This window comes from Apteryx rowi, unplaced genomic scaffold (assembly GCF_003343035.1).
Source record: "Apteryx rowi isolate R43461 unplaced genomic scaffold, aptRow1 scaffold_406, whole genome shotgun sequence".
Taxonomy (NCBI): domain Eukaryota; kingdom Metazoa; phylum Chordata; class Aves; order Apterygiformes; family Apterygidae; genus Apteryx; species Apteryx rowi.
Window position 1 is genome coordinate 81,909 of NW_020450588.1, and position 21,757 is coordinate 103,665.

The 21,757-nt window shown below is 39.7% G+C and overlaps 1 protein-coding gene across 6 annotated transcripts in view; it reads left to right on the forward strand.

Moving 5' to 3' along the window:
- The first annotated feature begins 1,290 nt into the window (after positions 1 to 1,290).
- Positions 1,291 to 21,757, forward strand: part of STAG1 (stromal antigen 1) — a 154,353-nt gene continuing 133,886 nt past the window's right edge. For 3 of the 6 annotated variants that reach the window (XM_026075538.1, XM_026075542.1, XM_026075541.1), the window contains exons 1-3: positions 1,291 to 1,410; positions 7,563 to 7,665; positions 18,487 to 18,666. In XM_026075538.1, coding sequence (XP_025931323.1) covers positions 1,382 to 1,410; positions 7,563 to 7,665; positions 18,487 to 18,666 — 312 coding nt within the window. In that variant the 5' untranslated portion in view covers positions 1,291 to 1,381. Of the gene's footprint in view, positions 1,411 to 6,144; positions 6,404 to 7,562; positions 7,666 to 18,486; positions 18,667 to 21,757 lie in introns of all 6 variants that reach the window. The other 3 variants (XM_026075539.1, XM_026075543.1, XM_026075540.1) reach the window with 2 other exon arrangements.

Consider the following 21,757-nt stretch of genomic DNA (forward strand, 5'->3'; position numbering starts at 1 on the left):
CAGGTACRGTTTTGGGGAATAAATGCTTATATATATATCGTATGGAAACTTTTAAATATTGTCCTGTTTTGCCAGTCACTGCGGCTTTATTTAGATGCTGCGCTTGGTGCTAGTCGTGCCACCTCTCGCTGGCTCGAGCGTCCTCCTCTGCCTTGTGCAAAGTGCCTGGAGCACGGAAAAGACTGCCCGGTGAGAAGAGATTACATATAGAAAGAGCAGAGATTTAAAATACCCAGTGTTTTAAAAACATGCATTCGAGATAAGTCCTTGGTATTTGTTGCCATCACTCAACTGCAGTGCTCCATGCAGCTATTTATTTTTATCGTGAACGTGGTAAAAGGGGAAAAGAAAAGAAATGCTTTTAGTTTCTCTGTGGAACTTGCATTTTCTGGAAGAATGGGATGGCAGCTGGGTAGTACATTGCATCAAAGATTAGCACGTCTATCACCTTGTCCTTTTATTTAACCTGCGAAAGTCACCACTGCTGCCGTCAGGCAGCTCCTGCCTCAGTCTCCTGGACAGAGAGGTTTTCCGAGCGAGTTCAGTGTTACCCCAGGCAGAGCTAGTTTGTTATTCGAACTTATGCTTGGGTTCGTTAGATTAAAACGCTTCCTATTGCAGTTAGACACTTTCACAGCTTCTGACTACTCGTCTGTGAAAGTCAGTGGTGTAAAACTCTGAGGCAGGTAGCCTGACACCGGAGGTGGCGTTCGGCTAAAGGGAACGCTCTCGGGAATATTATCTGTTACCAACTTTGTCACTGAGCCCCAACCAAACCGCGTATGGCTGGCGGTGCAGACCTCCTGTCTTGACTCAGAACCGAGAAAGGCTCTTTCTGATGCGATTTAGCTTTTGTCTTGGAAGTTCAGTTTATTGTGGTCGGACTAGAAAATAGATTTCTTAAATCTAGACCATCAGATTCTTCATGATTGCTCACGCTTACATATTCGTGCCTAGTTTGTTTTCGTTTTCTCAGATATGCACAAAAACAAGCAGAACTCTGTTAAAATTATGGTAAACAAATATGGGAGATGATACAAAATATTTTGGGTATGTTTACAAAAAAAATGTAAGGTTACCTAGACATAATTGTAAAAACTGAATGCAAGAATATGATTAAGCTGTCCTGGAGTCATTCATTCTAAATTTTGTGTCATTTAATAGTGATTATACTTGGGAGCTGACCATTTTTGTTTACAGTAGCTTATTCAAAATATTGACTGTTTTGGAATCACAACTAATACCTTTTCTTCTCTTTTTTTTTTTTCTTTTTTTTTTAATGATAGAGTGGACTTCTTTTCATGAAAGTGTTTCCCAAGTAGTCTTATTACTTTGAGAAGAATTTCTATGTAGCTCTTTTACTTTCAAGAGTGCTGCAAAAATGATTACTTCAGATTTGCCAGTACTACAGTGAGTATACATTTCTTTATATATTTGAATTTTTCAGCTTTCCAAAGGCAGAAGTAAATGGAAAGATGGTCATGGGGTTAAGGCAAGAGCTTGGGAGAAGCGTAGCTTAGTGTGGCTGTTCCAGGCCTCCTGTGTGGTCATATGCTGAAAAACTGTGTAAAAGTTAAAACACTTCCAACAGATGTGTTTCGTTATATGGCAATTTAACTTTGCTGTAAAAAGCAAAACAAAACCTTTGCTACTCTTATGCTTCCGAATTTGGTAAGATTTCAGAAATGTGAATGGATTTTAATCATTGTTGACCATATTCATGTATCCCTGATGCATGCTTTTTCTTGTAATGAGCTGTACTTATTGTGCAGAAAACCTTCAGCTTCTGCAGCTGAAGAGAGCAAGTGGCATTAGCGTCTTTTGATTTTGTTGGCAAATATGAGTAGCTTATACAAATGGGTACATCGCTGGACCTGGATAAAGTCAATTACTGGAGAGTGGAAGTCTGTAATGAGAGGTGCTAGAGACCAGCCAAGCAGAGTGAAGAAAGGAATTTTAGAAATGGGAACAAAATAGAGCCTTATTTGGTAATTACTTAATGTTAAGTTCTTTGCTGGGAATGAACATATAAAAATGGAAATTATCACAGTGTTTAAAAAATCATCAGTTTAAAACTTGAGCTCTGTTCCAAAACTAAGTTTTGAAATCTCTTTACTGAAGAAAATGAATATTTGGACAACTGTAAAATTATTTGTCTGACTTTAATAATATGCACTGCTTTAACTTTTTTTTTGAAAATGGTTTAAAACATATGAAAAATGGCAATTTTTGTTTTGGCTGAGCACCTAGCTAAAAAGAGGGATGATCAGGATGGATAGCACTGAGAAGGGAAACATTAGCCTGGAGGGAGGTTGCTGGTGAACTTTGAGGGTAATCTTGGAACAAATTTTCTCATTTAATATTTTCATGGATGTGCCATGATCAAGAAGTAAGAGAGTGGTGGTGAAATGTGCCAAGGACAAAAAGATGGGGAATACTGTCAATGTACTGGTGGGAAAGGGATATTCCCCTTTCCAGTTCAAGAAGTTGGATGAAATAGCATAGATTTTAAGGTTAAAAATGTGTATTAATAGGTTCTGTAACTCTGGTGCTCACCAGTTGAAAAACCTGAGGGACATTAAAGATTGGCATATCGCTCAGTCAGAAGATGACTGTGAGCCACCAATATTATGCAACTGTAAAAAATAAAAGGTAGCACACTTGTTTTTTTCCAGTAGAGCTGGGGCTCATTTAATGCCACTGTGCTGGTGAGATGTCATCATCAGTAGCATGTATAGTTTTGATTGCTCATGAACAAGAGATGTTTCCTTTTTACAAAAAAAGATCAGCAGAATTTGCATGTGAAGGTTTTGGGACTCTCCTGAGGGCACAAAACATTGTCTAGTGCGAACAAGGTATTGAAGAAAGTGATGAAAGCTAATTCAGTAGGTCTCAACCAGACATTCATCAAAAAGGAATCTGGCTAAGGATGAGAAAATTGAAGCAATCTTCAGTTTGGGGTATTAGCTTTGCATATTCGGGTCTGAAAAGCCATAATCCAGTTCCACACAGAGAATGGCAAGGTTTTCTTTCTAGCTTTTAAATAAGCAGCTTTGAAGGATTATTGTAATCTTCTAGCACTCGTGTGGCTTGTTTCCACTCTTTCATACCCTTTTTAAATCTTTTAGGCTATCCTCTTTAAACAAAGGGTCCTAAAGTCGGTTTGATGTATTAATGTACTTCACTTAGGACCATGTCAAATATTCCTTCACAAATTCTTCTCTGTGTTGAGGGAAACTGAGAGGAGTTCAGAAAAAGAATCTCGTTCTGACTTTACAGAACTGGCTTCAGAATGCAGTGCAGGTAGGATTTTTATATTTTGGTATTTCAAATGTAGCAAAAAAACCCTGTCTGGTTTATTTGACCTAGGTGACTGACTGAGTCTTCTCTCAATGGGATGACTCATATTTGCTGCGAGGCATGTTCCTCTTTAGATTTTGAAGATCAACCATGAGAGCTGATTCATCCATGATTCATGAGCCTGTGCATTTAGCCATTTTTCTTCATGAATGAGTTTTTTCAGAAGGCTGAGTCTGGTGGTAGCAATTACTGAATTTATCATGGCCAGAACCTGAAGCCACCTCAGCGACATTGGTAAATGTTCAAAGAAGTATTTAGTAAAACTGATAAATGAATATAGGTTTATGGTGTGGTGTTTCTAAGGGGGGGGGGTGGTATGAGATTTATAGTTAAGGCTTTATGTAATAGTAGGAGGAAGGCAAACTTACTTCAATTGATTTATTTCCGAGATGTGCAATTTACTTTGTCAATGGAAACATGTTCTTCAGAAGCATGATATGGCAGAGCTGTCCAGTAATCTGTAATTTCTTCATTGCCACAAGGCTAGTCTCAAGGGCTAGTTATTATAACTTCAGAATGGTATCTGGAATTTCTAGGATGAATTCCAGAGTTATTGCCAAGTTTTCTAGGATGCCTTAGCCACCACAGCAACCAAAAAGAAAAGCAGAGTAAAATTGCGTTCCTCCAAGGAGTTATCAGTTGTCTGCCTTACTCTGTCCACCCCAGTCTTCAAGGTGTCCTCACACTCTGCCAAATTCTCTTACGTCTCTACCATGTCAAAGGTGTCTTAGAGAGGAAAGGTTTAGCCTTTGGCACCACCACCTCTCCTCCTCTTTGGTGAGATAGGTCTCCTTAGGCCCCGATTGCTTTCCATCCCAGCAGCTTCAGGAAAGATAAATGGTAAATTGTGGCTCAGCCAAAGGTTTCTCGTCAGGTGACTAGTCACACGCACATAAAATAGGAACAGGATAATTCTGTTCTATTAAGAGGTGGATGACTGCCACTAGATAAATTACTTCCTAGCAGTTCTTCAAGATGTGTAGAGAATGAGGGAGATGGATGCCGGCCAGATCCTCAATAAGTGTTAAAAACCTGACAGAACTGTGAGCTGTTAAGAGATGCTTTACTCCTCATCTGAGTTCAGAAATAAGGAAAAAGAGGCATGTTTGTGTGTATCCAGAAGAGCTGTAGGGTTTTGACAGAAGCAAGAAGCACTAACTTCCAAACCGAAGGAGCGTTGGGCCGCAGTGCAGGGCCTCTTCATGCAGGACTTGTGGGGCTTGTGCAGAATTGCCTGCATCCCGAAGTGCTGCGGGTGTTCGCATTAACGGTAAAGCAGCCCAGGACTGTAGGCGGTCCTGGATCATATCACCCCTTTCCAGATAATGTGGGTATTGAAGGGATCGTCTTTTCTTACGTTTTCCCCTTTCATTTGTTCCTTGGTGGTACTCCTTACATACTTACATACTTTGCAGGAAGAAATCTTTCTGCCTCACACATTGCCTGGGTGAGATTCATCTTGTTTAATTTTAGGCATTTATACCTGAATTGCTTGGCTAGATCACCTTACCATCGATGGAGAGAAAAGGACATTTATAAAGCATGAACTGTCTGACCTATTTTGGGCACTGACCTTAGGATGTGGTATGTTTTGCCTTAGGATTTGCTGTTATCTGTGTTGTAGATGTCTAAAATTTAGGTGAGATGAATCTCACTTCAGCTCTGATGTATTGAGCCTCTCCAGAAAGGCTTCCAGCAAACCAGAGATGTTTTACCAGGAAAGGTGTTAGAGAAGCAGGGATATGACGTTGAGATAACACTCTGCTTACAACAAAGAGAAGGTTGTTAATGATTCAGCTGTCCCTTCTATATTCAGTTTGCCAAAGCTACTGAAATTTCCAGAACTCAATACCCAGGTTGTGCTAGAGCCAGACAGAGGCTGCAACAAAATCGAGCTGTCTGTGAACTAGATGCAAACGGATCATAGTACGCTTGATTAATTTATTTGTATAGCTGCTGTGTTTCAAGGGAAATGTCTGAGCCATTTGCCTAGGAGGACTGCTAAATCTGGTTTCAATAGAGAAGAATCTTTGTCTTGATGATATTAGGTGTGTGGTTTTGTAAGCTACAGAGATTCCCCAGAAATGGGGAGGTTGCTTAGACTACAAGATGCCTTACAGTTTTTCAGTATCTGTGGAGATCAGAGAGAAATTCAGTTTCTCTACGGAGAGCATGGCTTTAATTTCCCCCAGCAGCAGCAATTTTTGTGGGGGGGKTTTTCACTTCCATGTTCAAAAGTTACAGGAAAAAAAAGGCTGTCACTTGTGAGGCAGTATGTGTTTTTTGCCAAATTGAGTTGCAGTGTGATGGCCCGTCTTCGAGCAAAGGCTGGACACTTCCATTACCCCACGGGCCCGGGCCGCCTTTTCAGCTGCGTTTGCTGCTTCACTTTGCCCCGATGTGGTGCTATTTAACCAAATCTTTCTTAACTATGTGCGGAGTTGTTTGGTTTTTTTGGTTTGATGTCTGGATTTTTTCTTTTTTTAACAAACTTTATTTTTCAAATTCGTAATTCAACATGAAAATTTCCAAATTTGTTATTTTGTGAAATGGAGAAGTTGTCTTTAATTTTATGGCAACAAAGCTACATTTAAAGTATTTTGTAGAAATACTGTTTTACAAGCATAGTTTGGGAACTCAAATGTATTTGTATACCGTAGAGTATTTTGAGATAATCCATTGAAGTTGTTCTCAGAAAAGCAAATTCGTTTATGTTCTGCTGCATTCTAGTTTTTGCAACTTGGAAAGGATTCTCTGCGCCCTTCATAAGTTTTGTATTTGCAGCTTGGAAAAGGTTGGAAAACAATGCCTTAAGATCCTAGAAATTCATCACACTTCCACAAAGCTTTTCCAGTGAGAGCACACCTCGAAGATGACAGCAATGTCGATACGGAGATGTATCAGCATATTCATGATTTTGATGTGACGCTGTTTGTATCTTTCTGCATTCCTAAATAGTTTTCCTGGTGATACAACAGTTCGGTGAAGTAGTCCTGATTTATAAAACCAAGTACCAAATTTAAAAGCAGACACGCTGGAAGATGTGAGTAGAGCATGTATTTGGTGTGCTGAAACTTCTCAGTGTCAATAAGCCAGATCGCTGATGCCTTCTTTAGGCTTGAAGCTGTATAATATGATGGAATAGGCATGATTTTTCTTCCCCTTCCCCATGCACAAATTTTACAGCAATTTAACTCCTTTCACTTCAAGGAAATTGTTTTGGATTTAAAGAATTAGGCTTGACCCATCTTCAGGTAAACCAGGACATTAATACTGTTTTTCTTTCATTTACAGAGATCTTGTGCAAACCCAAAATAAATCGCATCAGTAACAGCAATAGTTTTGCTTGTGGGTTCTTTCTGGGCAAAATCCGATGCCTCAGAAGATCACTGACAAGCTGAGTTCCTCGGGGCAGCAGCCCTGCTCGAAGGCAGAGTAGTGCCTACGGACCTGGCTCGTAGGGAAAAAAATTAATTTTGGGGTAACAGATTTTCCCTGTTTAGTATGGTCTCGGTCTAAACCAGGGCTGACTGAAAAATGATACTGTGGGCTTCTGTGCTGATGGTCCTTCAGCGATGTCAAGGTTGTTTCATTGTGCAAGTGAAAAGGTTTTTCTAACTGGAAGAATCATAAATGTCTTAAGATCAAAGCGGGTTTTCTGGTTTGTGCCTCATGGTCGGTGTTAATCCTTTCTGTATGAACAGCTGTGCAATGGCGTTGTCTCCGAGTGTAACTAAAAACACAGTTTAACCCCAGCGGGAACCTGCGCAACTATTGTAATGATGTGATAGCTYGATCAGACTCCTGTTTGCTTTCGCATGACCTTGAAGGCAAATACGGCTCAAAAGTAGTTAATAATAGTAAAAGAAAGTTGATACTAGTGAATACATTATGTGGGATGGCTATGTTGAGAATGTGCTGTTTAATATAGCCAGTTTTTCAAGTGTAACTTGGTTTCAAAAGAAACTGTTAATTTAAATAACTTGCAGTCTATAAAATGACATTCCAGCCCATAAAAAGGTAAGGCTTTCTGCCAGGGCTAGCAATGCTTAGTTCCTTAGTTTGCAGAATAAATGTGGCAAGCCTTTTAATGCTGACTTTTTTTTTTTTTTCTGGCTTAGGACTAAATATTTAATCAGTCCGTTATAGATTACTTGTTAATTTCAAATCATTTTAATTTATCTAGTATTTTTCCCCCCTAGGGATTCTACAAATGAAACTACTGCACATTCAGATGCTGGCAGTGAGCTTGAAGAAACAGAAGTCAAAGGAAAAAGAAAAAGGGGCCGTCCTGGCAGGCCTCCAGTATGTGTAATTTAGTTTTGTTTTGTTATGCATCTATTTAAAATTGACTGCAAACTGTTTTTCATCTAATCATCTTGTGGTCACATAAATAGGCTTTTAATGAGCCCTGTGTCAAACTTTATGAAGACTTTTAGTATGAAATATTTATCAGATTGATATACAAACAGTGTTTGGAGTGATTAAAAAGGGACATAAAAATGAGCTCATAATAGCTATTATTTTTTTCTTTCACTAGCTACTTACATGAACATTGCAATTCTGTTATTACTGTCATATTACAACATTCTTCCAGACGTGAGAGTGATCTCAGTAAGCATGACCAGTTTCTGTTTTGAACGTCTTAATGGATTTTTAAAGTGACAAATGACATTTGAGCCATCCTTTTAGTAACCGATAATCTCTTAATGTGAACGGAAGAGTTGCAGCATAGTATTAACTTTATGCCTCAGAAGATTTAATAACCTATCTTAAAAATTGATGTAATTGACATACACTGTGTCCTGCATATGGATGAGGAGCTTCAATTTTTTATCTAGCATACCACAGTAGTTAACCCTGATTTTGATACCTGCTATATAAGACTTGCTAACAGGAATGCCTTTCTTCTTCTGGGTAATGGTCTTTGCCCATTGCCAGCCCATGGCTGGGAACGTACAGAAGCAATTCTCTATTACACATAGTATTAAGGAGGCTTTCTCTTTTATTTGTATTTATTTTATAAACTAGCAGCCAATTTATAGGCAAATACAGAAGTTCTGTTGTGTTGCGTGGTCATTCTTTTTAGTTCTTCAAGGTCATCAGATGTGCTTCTCTTGTTTGAATATATCACCTGAAGTACACACGGTGGAATAAGATTTTTGGTGGGAAGTTCTGTTTGCTGCTAATCATCCTGATTCTCCTCCTAGTCTTTGTCTACAGGTACACTGCTAGTATGAATGTCTAGATATATAGCACTAGTAGATGGAGATTTTTTTATCCTAAGAGGATCCACCCTGAGTCTAACTGCCTGTGCATGGGCTAGTGAGGCTATTAGAAAGGACAGAACCACGTGTTCCTCTCAAGCGTGCTGGCCAAGTCAGAGCAAACGTCTCTGTATTGGTTTTACACTTGCTTCACAGTTTCTGGACTTACTTTAGAAGCCAACACTTTAAGTCCTGGGCTTTTCTGGGCAAGTTTTCTTCCTTTTTGAAAGCTTTTGAACAGTGTTTCTTATGATGGCATATTTTCTTCATCAGATGGACACATTTGCTGACTTTATCTTAATAAGAAACATGTTAAGAATAGGTCATCTGTTTACACAGCCTTTAAGCAAAAGGCAGAATGAGAAACATCTTAAGAATATCTCATTAGTCTATGAGATGAATCAACCTATGAGTTCTTGCAGATCTAATTGAAAAACAGAGGATGGGGCAACCTGACTGCTACCCCAGAAAGTTGTCAGAGTCTAGGAATTTCACTTACAGAACCACTGGTACTATTTTTTACCCTCACATATTCATTAGAAAGGAAAGATGAATGTTATAAAAGGTATTGCTCATCCCTTTATCTTAAGCTTCTTAATAGCTCCCATGGGACTCTTCCCTGAAGCACTCTACTAGTCCTGCTATCAACTGTTCTGCAGGATCAATTGCTTATTTTGCTTAGAACAGCTCCAGGCTCATTAAGTGTACATAAGTGTAAAGTGATGAACATGGAGGGGAAACAGTTGTAGCTTCACACAAACCGATGGGCTGTGAGCTGATCATTACTGCTAAGGAGCAAGACTGTAGTGTTATGATAGGTGATTGCATGAAAACATCATTGTAATGTTCAATAAGAGTCAAAAAAGCAAATCCAGTGTTAGAATTCTGAGGAAAAGAATAGAGAGTAAAACAAATARTGTGTCCTTTAGTAAATCTGTAGTTTGCCAATGTTTTGAACAATTTGTACAGTTCCAGTTTCTCCTCCTCCTCCCACTCCCACCCCAAAATCTCAAAAGGGTATAATAGGACTGGAAAAGGTTCAGAGAAGAGCAGCAATGATGATCATAGAGTCAAGGAATCATTCAGGCTGGGATGTCCCAGTTCCACCTCCTGCTCAAAGCAGGGTCAGCTCTGGGGTCAGGTCACATCACTCAGGGCTTTGTCCAGTCAGGTCTTGAAAACCTCCAAGGACGGAGGCTGCAGAGCCTCTCTCAGCAACCTGTTTCAGTATTCGACTTTCTGACTGGTGAAAAGTTTTTTCCTTGTCTTGAGTCAGAACCTCTCTTGCTTCAGTTTTTGACTGCTCTCTCTTGTCCTCCCACCATGCGCTGCTGTAAAAAGCCCCACAGGGAAAGTGTTCCCAGCCCTCTGAATGCGTTGGTAGCCTTCTGCTGAACTTGCCCTRTTTTATCAATATCTCTTTTGCAATGAGAAGGCCAAAACTGGACACAGTAGTCCAGACACAGTCTAACAGTTGCTGAGTAGAAGAGGGTAATGACTTTCCTTGGTCTACTGGCTATGTTCCTGTTCATACAGCCCAGGGTGGCGCTGGCCTTCTTTGCTGCCGTGGCACATTGCTTTTTCGTATCCAGCTTGCTGTCTACCAAGTCCCCTAGGTCCTCTTCCCCAGCCAGCCAGGCTCAGCCTGGGTTGTTGCAAGGGGTTATTCCCTGCCAGAGGCAGGTCTTTGCATTTGTCCATGTTAAATCTCATGAGGCTCTTGTTGGCCCATTCCTCCAGGCAGTCGTGCCCTTGACATCACTGACTGGTCTCCCTGCCAATTTGGTGTCATCTGCAAACTTGACCAGGGTGCGCGCTCTCACCCCCTCTAGGTATCTGATAAAGATGTTAAACAGGACAGGCTCCAGTGTAGACCTCTGGTACACCCTCGTCACCAGCCTCCTGCTAGAGGACAACCCATTAACCACTATCCTCTTAGGCCAACTCTTCAACCAGTTATCCACCATCTAGTTGTCCAGCCAGCCAAACCACAGCTTCCCAACTGGGATACAAGAATATTGTGGGAGACAGTGGTGAAAGCCTTGTAAAAGTCAAGGTAAATGACGCCCACTGCTCTCCCCTCATCCACAAATCCAGTYGTTTTGTTACAGTTTTCCTGGAGACTTGACTAAATGTATGTATTTGGATCCACAATCAAATCTTTCTTCCTTAGTTGATACTGCAGGAATGGAAAGGAATAAACAAGCAAACAATGCTTCTGCAAACAACAACTAAAAAAGAGTTATTCAGTCTCTGATATCCTTGAGAAAACATACAGATATCTTGGTAAGGCTAGGCATTTAAATTTGTAACATTATTCAACACTGAAAATCATGGACTTATTAGAGTTATTGGTGAACATTGTAATTGCACTTTCCCTGCTCCTCCATGTTGCTAACCCATCCACCTTCCCCATGGGCGATGAATTACTTGTTTCTTGCCGGAGGTCCTACTCTTGCATTTCTCCCCTGCTGTGCCATCTGCTAACATCCCTTTTTTTTCCTTCACAGGTACTATCTACCTTTTCTCTCAGCTATGAAAGAGATTAACGTATTTTGTAAAATTAATAGCTGATCTTCCCAACTGGTATTTAGCTTCGATGTTTTTCATTTCTTTTATAGACCTAAAGAAAGGCTTTTGTGCCCAAAGGCTCACTTTTTTTTTTTTTTTTTTTTGAAAATATTATGGTCTAATAAGATTTAATCTCTCCCCACAAACCTTGACTTGCTTGTGTCCTTAGCCATTACAGCTACAACGACACATCTGCCATAAAGTTACTGACCTCTCTTGGGAAGAAAGTTTACTCTTCTGTCCAGTTTGTCGAGCTGCACGGTTCTGTTGCACAGCTGCACACTATGTAATCCATCAAATACACGTAGTCGTGTATTTATTTTAAATAGGTTTCTGCTGTAGCATTTTAGAATGGCCCTGGCCCTTTATCAGAAAGGTAGGCTACYGCTAGATGTTTTTTCCAGATTTTCTGAACACCCCTGAGAGAACTGTGTGGGCCATGAGCAGTGTTGTAGAACAGTGCAGCGTTGTACAACAGTACAGTGTTATACCCCAAAGATATTCCTCCTTGCAGCTATTAGACTTTCATAAGGGGATAGTCCTCAGCTGAAAATTTGCCATTTGTAGCAAAGACCTTTTCAGTTCATAGAGAACTTTAATATTTTCGGGAAGCTCCCCTTCCCTTCCTGAAAAAGTTGCTTTCCAAGCCACCTCTCCTCTCTCTGTAGAGACTCCTCTAACGAGTTCTTGCCTGAGCATAGTCTAGATGATTGACTCGTGAGGAGATTAAGCGCGTTGTCCCTTCAGAGTAACTCTTGGATCTAGCTCAAATGTCCTGGATTCGCAGCACCTTGCAGTGAATTCAGCAGGAGTTGCACTGTGTCCTGCCCAGGCGTTTGCAGGGCCTGGGCTGGAGCTGGCCTTGCTGTTGCCCAGGCCCGTTTCTAAACCGAGTCCTGCAGAATAGCGCTCTGTGGAGCAATTGGTCGGGATATGAATCTGTCCGGTCAGTGGGATATACTGAGGTAGGTATTTACATGGTGCTGTATGTGAGTATACTATCTGGATATATATTTAGTGAACCCCGTGGCATTATTTAATGAGTGACCCATGACAGACTGTGCTGGTTACAGTTGCTGAGTAACGCTGGCCACAGGATGCCTTTTCTGTCTGCCACATTATCCAAGCGCGTGGGCGCGGATGCTCTCTCCTGTTCTAGGTCAGGGATTTGAAAGCCCAAGGGCTCATGATGTAATGCAGCTCTCACATTAGTGAGCTGAGGCGCAGATCCCATTTATTGTATCCCTTTTGCCTCCTCTCATGGATCAGYGCTCCCTTGAGAGTGCCGTTTAATGTTGTCGTCATTCTCCGTATTAACCTACCTGGCCTTACCTCCCCAGGAGCTCAGAGTAGCTTGGCTTACAGTCTCGGCTGTGACGGGTTGAGGGAGCGAGAGTCATCCCTGGCTAAATTTCAGTTATTGGATTTTAAAGTAGGAGTAGCTAGAGATCAGTCTCTTTAGCTCAGAGGACAAGAAGAAATACCAGTCTTCCTGTGGCAGAGGTGGCTATATTGATATGTCTGCTGCTTTGGGGAAGCTGCTGCATGCCCTTCTCCAGCTCCTCTCTTCATATTCCTCTTTGAGGCAAGGCAAAACAAGGCACTTCTGATGCTTTTGGCCCAACACTGAGTGGCCAGTTTTGCTCTCAGGGCCTTTTGCATCTTTCAGTGTAGAGCAGGCAGACCACAATACTTTATCTTTGCTTTCCTACGTGAATTTATAACTCTTAAACTCTTAGCCTTACTTAGTCCTCTAACATGGAAATTGGATACTCCTGAGGATTGAGCTTTCCTCCTAGTTTTAAATGACGCACCTCCTAATTAATAGTAGGAAGGAGTCCTCTTGGAAGAGGACTATTTTCGTAGTAGTAGGGGTTTGTGATTTGGTGCTACAAAAATCAATGTCCTGTTTCAACTGACTTGCCTGATACTTTAGGTCTGTTCCTTAAAACGGAAGTAAGTAACTCTTTCTGGAAATGCGGTGCACATACAGCCAYGGTGTGAAGACTTCTCAGTGTTCTTCTACCCCAGCACTTGTAGCTCCCAGTGGAGGAATTCTAATGAGATTTTACATTTCTCTTTAAGTTGTTGATGGGATGAACCTTGTATTTTTGGCAGTCTATCCTATTCTTCATTTATCTGTGAAAGCAGCCTGTTTTGATAGTGGCTGCCTCAGCTGGGAGAACAGAAGTGATTCAGGCCTTCATAGCAGACTCTTTTGATTCTTTAAGATCACTTTTAGCTCTCTTGCTAGTTTTTAAATAAGGATGAAAAAAAGCAAACGCCCCAAACACTGCTTCAGCTTTTTTGTTCTAAATTGCCTGCTCTACAGCTGGAGCAGCTCTGCATGGCCTGGATGTGAGGGGACCTTTCTCTGTCTCTAGTTGCAGGGTGAGGCTTTTCACCAGGACCACCTTGTTTGTTGCTGTGATGAAAAAGTCCAAAGGACTGAAAATTTGAATCGGAGACCTTCTCACTGGATAACTGTGACAATGTTATGAAGTGTGCGGGAGTTGCCTCTTTTGATCAGGAGTCATTCAGCCAGGGCTCAGATGTTACCATCCCTCTTTCACTTAACGCTGTGTTATGATGCAGAGGCCTCTCAAGATGATGCCTTTGAGAGACTAGTGGAAGCTTAGAAGGCTTCTTCCAGCTAGCTTAAGAAACGGGGTATTGCTTTAAGTTGCTTGCAGTATGCATGCACATCTAGGCCATCATTTAAAAGGTGGGGGGGTTACTGACCTGTAACACTTTTTCCCCTTTAAGATGCATGGTGCAGGTGGGTGTTCACAACCCATCTGCCTGTCCTTCTCCCTCAGAGGTTCTGTCATCCTCTGGCTGGGAGGAAGAGAGAAGACAAGATCACATACCATTTTTAGCTGCCCAAGCCTTATACAGAGAGAAAGTACACTTGGAAAAGCTCCTGCAGCTCTTGTTAACATTAAAAATTCTGGCAATGCTTATGTCTAAGTGTACCTGTAGTGTGAACATGCATATAGACAATATATCTCAACAAACAAACAAACACCCCCAAACCAGTTACAGGTAACTGTCTTTATTTTCTTCCTGCAGTACATCGGATCAATTTGCGGGATTTTAAATGAAAATTTCAAGCCACCTTCACTTTTGTTTTTTTCTGAAGTGTGTGTTAACATTGGTTGTGTTTGCATTACCTGTTTTTACAAATGTGAGCTGTTTTTCCATTTTTTTTCTTCAAAATAATTTTAAAGACAGGGAAGAAAAATCATCATATTTTAATAAATTAGTTTATTATTAATTCATAATGTAAAATTATGAATTTTCACAATCTTAGTTTAATTATAGTTAAGGTCAATATTTTGCTTCCTGTTTACCTTAGTTTAAACCATAAAGCAACAGGTAAACTATGTGGTCAACTAAATGGCCATTTTAGATTTGCTTCTGGAACATTAACTTCTGAATTTCCTAACACTTGTGTGTATAAATTCTCAGCTGTAGTTGTCAGTTTAATCTAATGTGTACATTTAAAAAATAATCAGGAATTTCTGTTTTTGTATGACTGTAATTTGGGGGCTTTCACCTCTTGGAGGCTGATCTCCATGCCAGGTGTTACTTTGAACTTGTTCTTTTTCTTTTCTTTTCTTTTCTTTTTTTTTTTTTTGAGTGAAAGCAGAATCAACTCAGCTAAAGTCTGTGAGAAAGAAAATATTCTTATCCTTAGGGATTATTTTGGTGGAATAATAAACATTGCAATGTGAAATATTCTATGCACAGGTTGAGCTGTAGAACTTGTTTATGGAATATTTAGAGTTTCAAAAAGAACAGGCAAGCTAGCTAAATGTTATGTACAGTAGAGAGCACTTTCTTTAATGTTTCAAATCAATTCAGTCTCTGATGATTGTGACTTTCAAAGCTGGGACTTTTTTTTTCCCCCACAGCCAGAAACTCTTGGTTTAGTTTCTGCATCTGGCCCACTTCAGGCTCCAGTGAAAGAGCCGCAGGCTTCGTACATCATATCTTATTTGCCGCGTGGAGGCCAGGAGGCTTTGCCCGCATAGACATGCAGGCAAAGAGCCATTCCAGAAAGGATGGAGTGTAGTGTGAGCCACCACCAGACTTTTTGCCCTGATACTGAAAGATTTGTGGTAATACATTTTGGAGATCATCTAGTGTGGCACTGACATCGCTGGTGCAGGTTTCTTTTGCTCTGATGTCCTTATCTCATGGTGTGTTGTCTCCAGGCTCTTTTTTTTTTTTTTTTTTTTTTTTTTAAGAGAAAACCATTTCACCAAATGCTCTGACTGAGGAGACGATGCATGATTTTAAGGACCCAAGCTACCTGCAGACCCTTGGACAGGATTTTCAACTGGTATTTGGGAGGAAGCCCTGGTTCATCTCTCATACAACTCAGTTTGTTTTGACCCCACTGTCAGTCCAATTCTGCTGTTCCTGGTCTTAGAGTGAAAGCACAGTTTTAGCTGTTACAGGCTCATGGCTCCAAGCAGCATCTCTTTGTGTGTGATAGAAAACCTTCTTTTTCCTGCATTGCTTCTTTATTCCTCCCTCTGGTAGTCCTTACTCACCTCAGCAGCATCTGGTCTGCCATTGCAGTGGATGACTGGATTATGAAAATCATTACAAGGATTTATTAATACATTTAGATACCATACTGCTAACCAGCTTGCCTTTTCTATGACTTTTCATAGACAGCTTTCTCATAAAACCAGTAGTAAACAAGAGGAAGGTCAGTTCTGACACTGAGAAACACTTGATCAGTTCTTACCCAACTCGGAGAAATAGGATTCTGACAGACTGGTACTCAAACAAAAAAAACCCAACAAAACCCAACCAAACCACAGTGGTGACTATCAACTTAAGGAGGCTTTAGGTGATAACATTCCCATATGTGTTGTCCTTCCTCTGCCTGTTGTATCTCTTGAGGCAGGATTCAACACAGATCCTGCATCTGAATTGGGCTAGCCTGGCTTGGATGTAGAATGGCTTTTGTTAGTTGAAAGACTTGGTTCCTCCACCATGAGAGATGTCCTCGTTGTCAAAAGAAAGATCTGTACAAGAGAAAAGCTTTATCTGAGTAGACTCAATACTAGATATGGTGTTAATTCAGGTCCAGGTCTTCCCTAAAGGCCTTTATCCTTTCCATCTTGAGATATTTACTTGGGCTTGTAGAACCTGGCTTTGGCCAGTAATTCTGTCAGAAGTGCATCAGCTCATCATTTCTGCACCTCTTCTGAGAGTTCACTGGTGTTCTTGCCCTTCCATTCCAAGGTATGGGTCTTGGCCAAAGTTTCCCCCACACTATAAGGATACCCTACTTAGGTGGGATTTAAACCAAGAATTTACACGTCTTGTGATTGCTCGTTTTGAGCATTTGTGCACTAGTTCTTTGTACTCGTGCCAATGCAGGCGGCATTTCTCATTGCTTTCCAGTGACAAGGTATCTCTGTGTACGTTTCACATGTCCATTCATCTCCTGCTTGCTTTCCCCTCAGTCACGTTGAGAGGAGCTAAGTATAGAGAGGGCCTGTTTTGGCCTGTGTTAGCTTCTGCAGAGGGCGTCAATTTGCCGTCCTACTTTCATTATGGAGTAATCATGGCTAGTTCAAGTACTTGTGGCTTGCAGTCACCCAAATTGAGTGAACAGGTGGATTATACATCTCAAAATAGTCCCTTTACTAGTAATTCTTTGCTGTTTTTTAAATAGTGATTGTGTGTCTCTTCAGAGCTTGGTAGTTAACATTTCATCTGTTGATAGTTTTCTTGATGATAAAGGCCACTATGCAAATGTTTAAAAGTTCAGTGAAGGAGAACTTTTCATATTCTTCTGATTTTAAATGCACGTGTTATCCAAAAAACTCTTCACGGAGCCCCTACTGTTATTTTAAGCTTTCCAGCTTGCATTTGTATGCAAGTCTTTAATTGAATGTTTGCAAGAGTCGGGTGCAGTTGCACTCTACCTTGCCCTTTTCTTTAGCTCTCTGGCCCTACCAACAGTGACTCCTTTTAAGGTAGGGAGAAGGACAGACTACAGCTTGGCTGTCTTCTACCAGCTTTCTTTCAGATAAGAGATTCCTTTATCTGCAGGAAAATTCTTAATGCATGTGCAGTTGGAGGATGCAACCAAAAATGTTGACTTCATGTTCTCTCCTAAAAGCTTTGGTGGAACATGGGTGCTATTTTCCTATACAGGTCTAGATGAATAAATGACTTCTATACTTTTAAAGGTGAATGGTACCGTGAAGATACTGTCCTTGGTGCAGTCTTGGAGTTGCTTGCATCTTGTTTTCTTTGACATAATTTCTCAAAATAGCTTCATTCTTCTGCAGAAAATGGCAGCTTTTGCATTGGTCTGTTGCTAAGTAGGGAGAAGTTACAGACTTTGGAGGTAAGATCTTATCAGGGATTTTACCTTTTTTTCCCCAGAAACTGAATTTTTTGCGCAAGGTGACTTATATTCAAAGCAAACTGTTCAGTAGGTGACGTATCTCAAGTGGGATTTATAGGATATGATTATAAACTTGAAGAATCTGGAAAGAATTTACATTAAATAGTTTAGATTTGTAGGCAAAATGTCTTAACTCCACTCACAACATTTAGAGCAAGGATGGGGCCGTTATGAGAGTCTACTAAATCTGTCTGTATAAATGTACTTGTTTAATCGTAGTGGAATTGAACAGCTGAATCTTTCTTATGTATGTAGTTTCTTATAAAGGTTGTTTGATCATTTGGGGGAAAAATGTTTAAATATAAAAACTAGTGTTAACGTGGCAATTGTATATTCAATAATTTAGTTGCTGTCTTCCAAAGATCTTCAGTTATTCTCAGTTATTCTTTATTTTGTATGCTAACTTACAACACTTTTGCTGTCCTGTTTATAATTTGCTGCCATCTGTCTAACTTTAGTCATGATGTCAATTATCTGTTTATGTTGAATAAGGCTAATACAGGTATTGATGTGCACTGGTGCTTTAACATTGGAAATTTGACACTACTTGCCTTGACCTTCCAGTGGCTTTTAAGTTGTTTGACAATAACTACTAATAAATATAAATATATGTACCTGAGTGCCTAAAGCCCTAAGCAACTTAGTCTGATTTCATAGGTGACCTTGCTTTGAGCAGGAAGTTGGACTAAAGACCTTCAAAGGTCCCTTCCAACCTGACTTATTCTGTGATRTGCATGTATGTGTTTGTGTGAGTGTATAAATGTGTGCATAATATCTCTATATGATTTATAAAGATACTTTGAGTGATTTCAGGTGTCGTAACTATAATATGTTTTCATTCTGCTGGTTTTATTTGCCCAGTCCGCCGCTAAGAAACCACGGAAGTCTCCAGGAGATAAGGGTCGTTCGGAAGCTGGAGCTAGAGGAGCAAGTCGTGGAAGAGCTAATGGTCACCCTCAACAGAATGGAGAAGGGGACCCTGTCACTTTGTTTGAGGTTGTCAAGCTGGGGAAGAGTGCTATGCAGGTAAAATAACTAATTGTGTTACAGCATCTCTGTTCAGTATATTGTGACTGTTTAAAAAACAAGCCTGTGTTTTCATAAGCTGTATTGGTCCAATAGACCTTTATGTATAGCTTTCTCCTAGTCTATATGTGGTAAAGAAAAGAATGGAATGTGCTTTGTGGTCAAGCTGAGAACTGTCATATGTACTTCTGAAAGAAGAGAGACATCAAAAATCACATATTTCAGTTAAATTCTCCATGTTTCGTTAATTATTTTCAAATTGAAAATGTATGTTGGTATAGGCAATGCATTAAAGGATATCCTCTAGTAAGTTTTACAGGAGGAAAAAGTGTAAGATGATATTAGTCACAGATAAAGGTTTTTTTCTGCTGTTGCTTTTTTTTTTCAAAAATGCCTGCTGACTTAAGCACTTTTGAAAGCTACACTGCAGCTTGCGTTCTTGCTGTACCCATCAGAGTTGCACATTAAGGCTAAACTAGTTGACTGGTCTTCCTCTGTGATTGAGAGACAAAGATGGACACATCCTCAAGGCGATTTTTCTCATTGTAAGATAAATATCTAAGACACTGAATCGCCTCTGGAAGTGCTTCTTGCTCTTTTATGTTTCAATCAGTTATTGAGGTCTTAGAGGATTAATTGGGCCAGATGAGCCCTGCCTCCACAACCTCTGTAAGTGATTGTTTTTGACAGTGCTTGTATGCTTTTAGTAATTTGTTGTGCTTCAGCTATTTGTTTTTGCCACTCAAAGGAGAAACAACAGGTCCCAAACACTTTTCATCCGTTGCAATGCAAAGCCAGAGGTGGTTTCTGCTGAAGGACTGTTTAAGCAAACCTACTTTACTTTGCATTTCAACAAACGAGGACTTTTTGCACTATCAATTAGTATGTTTTGACTTTGGGGAACATGATGTGTTACAGCATCTCTATTCAATATATTGTGACCGTAAGAGTTCAGTCTACGCTATGTCTGTGTAAACAATTGTATTTTTATACATGAGGAAACAATTGTATTTTTATACACTGTATTTATGTAACATGAGGAAAATTATACACGAGGAAAATTGTAAATGAGGCAAACGAGGGGCCAAGTCCCATTTTCAATATTACTTCCAGTGCAGTTAGGAACCTAGGTCTAACTAACTCTCAAAGGAGTCTAGTCTTCCAAGTGAGTAAAAGCTATTGAAAACTTTCTCTCAGTCTCAAATCTGTGGAAGGTCTGGGATGTATTTTTAAAGTAGTAATAAACAGGAAGAAAATCAGTATTTTCATTCTTCATAGATGATGTATTTGCAGTTATACAGGGTTGACCCTTCTTATCTAGTAGGTGAAGACAGAACAAATTTACTCCTAACAAACCTACAGAAAGATTGCTTGTGGCTTTTCTTCCTATATGTTTTAAATCAAGGCTTCCAACTTTGCCTGGTTTTCAACACTTTTTCAAATTTCGTTTTTGGCAGGATTTGAGGGAACATCTGGAGCCTATTTTCTGGTTTTACTGTGGTGCAGAACATACAATATGCTTCATGTAGTATGTTTATCTTGCAGTTATTGATATATGCAGAAGCCAAGTGAAAAGGAATGGGGGATTGCTTTGATATTTGATGAATCTGTGTCTGCACGTGGAACTATCTTTGATATATTTCACCTATTTCTAAAGAGATGCCAACAGAAATCTTCTACAAGTGACATTCCAAAAAGAAATTGTATATCTATATTTGTATTAAGACACTTTGGTGATTCAAATGCAAAGGAATTGTTTTAGGAAATGTAGTATTTGTATTCACATGTGGGTATATGTATGCGTGTGTGCGGGTGCACACTTTTGTGTATCTATACATGCATGCACACACATGCTTAAAGTGTGCCCAGCCTGCTTCTCGCACACAATTTGAGAAGAAAATAGGCAGCACATTTTAAGCCATTCCTTATTGCAGTGGAGTAAGGATAAGCAAATAGTAAAGGGATAGGCAAGTTTATCTGAAGGCTTGGGCTGCAAATATGTATAAATTATTTGAGCCATATTTAAGAACAGCAGTCCTAATTTCAAGAGTATGTGTCACTTGTGTACTTATGAAAACTTTATTATTGGTAAAAACTATTCCAAAAAGAAAGAAAAAAAGAAAGAAAAAGCCCCATACTGGGACAGAGAATGCAATTATAATGTGTTTTAATATTTTTTCACTGGCAATTCTGGAGAAATAATAATCCCACATGAAACCAAGATTCTATAAACCAAGATTATTAGAGTTTTTTTATATATACTTTTCATTTTTCTTAATAGCTTAGGGATTTTAGTGTACCAATTAGGAATGCTTGGCAATTTTGTTTCTCATAGTTTCTGCAGAGATTTTTTTTTGTGGCCAATTTTAGCAATTTTTTTGGTCTTGCTAATTTTCAGACAAAATACGGTATATATGTGTTTGTCAGAACATTTCTTTCTCAATATTTAGTTATTTCCCTGTAATATGAACCTACATTTTTCTATGACACTCTTAACTTTGCTTTCAGTAATGTAAAACAGAAAAATTCAATTAATATATTCTGAGATTACATGGGAATTTTTGTACTTAACCACTTCATGTGCTTTTATTTTTGATCTGTCTGCTCCTGCTGTTTGCTCGCAGGATGTAATTTAGTTGTTGGATTTTTCCGGCTTTGTCTTACCAACTCATGGAATTTGAGCGCATTCTCTAGCTGCCTTCAATTCTCACTTRTTTTAAGTTTGTCCTCTATTTTGGATCTGATAGCAGGATTCACTTAGTTCTTCTCTTCGAGCTTATTGCCGTGTGATTCTTCCAGGGAAACAAAGTCACGTCAATATTTTGTATTTCAAGCGTATATAACTTTGGTGCTGCTCTTTGCATATAAATCTTTGCCTCTAGATACGCTCTTGCTTCTGTGATTAAGTGCTAGTTCTGTCCATATTAAGTCTCCTTGAACTCTATAAATCAATTTGATACCCGTATTAGGCAAGTATTGGATTGTTGTCACTGCTTTTTAATTTGTTGTGAGACCTTTTGTACTGCTAGTTGCTTCAGAAATTTTTCTGTTGGCAGCTACCTGGGTATGTAGTGTGATACAACGTGCTGTC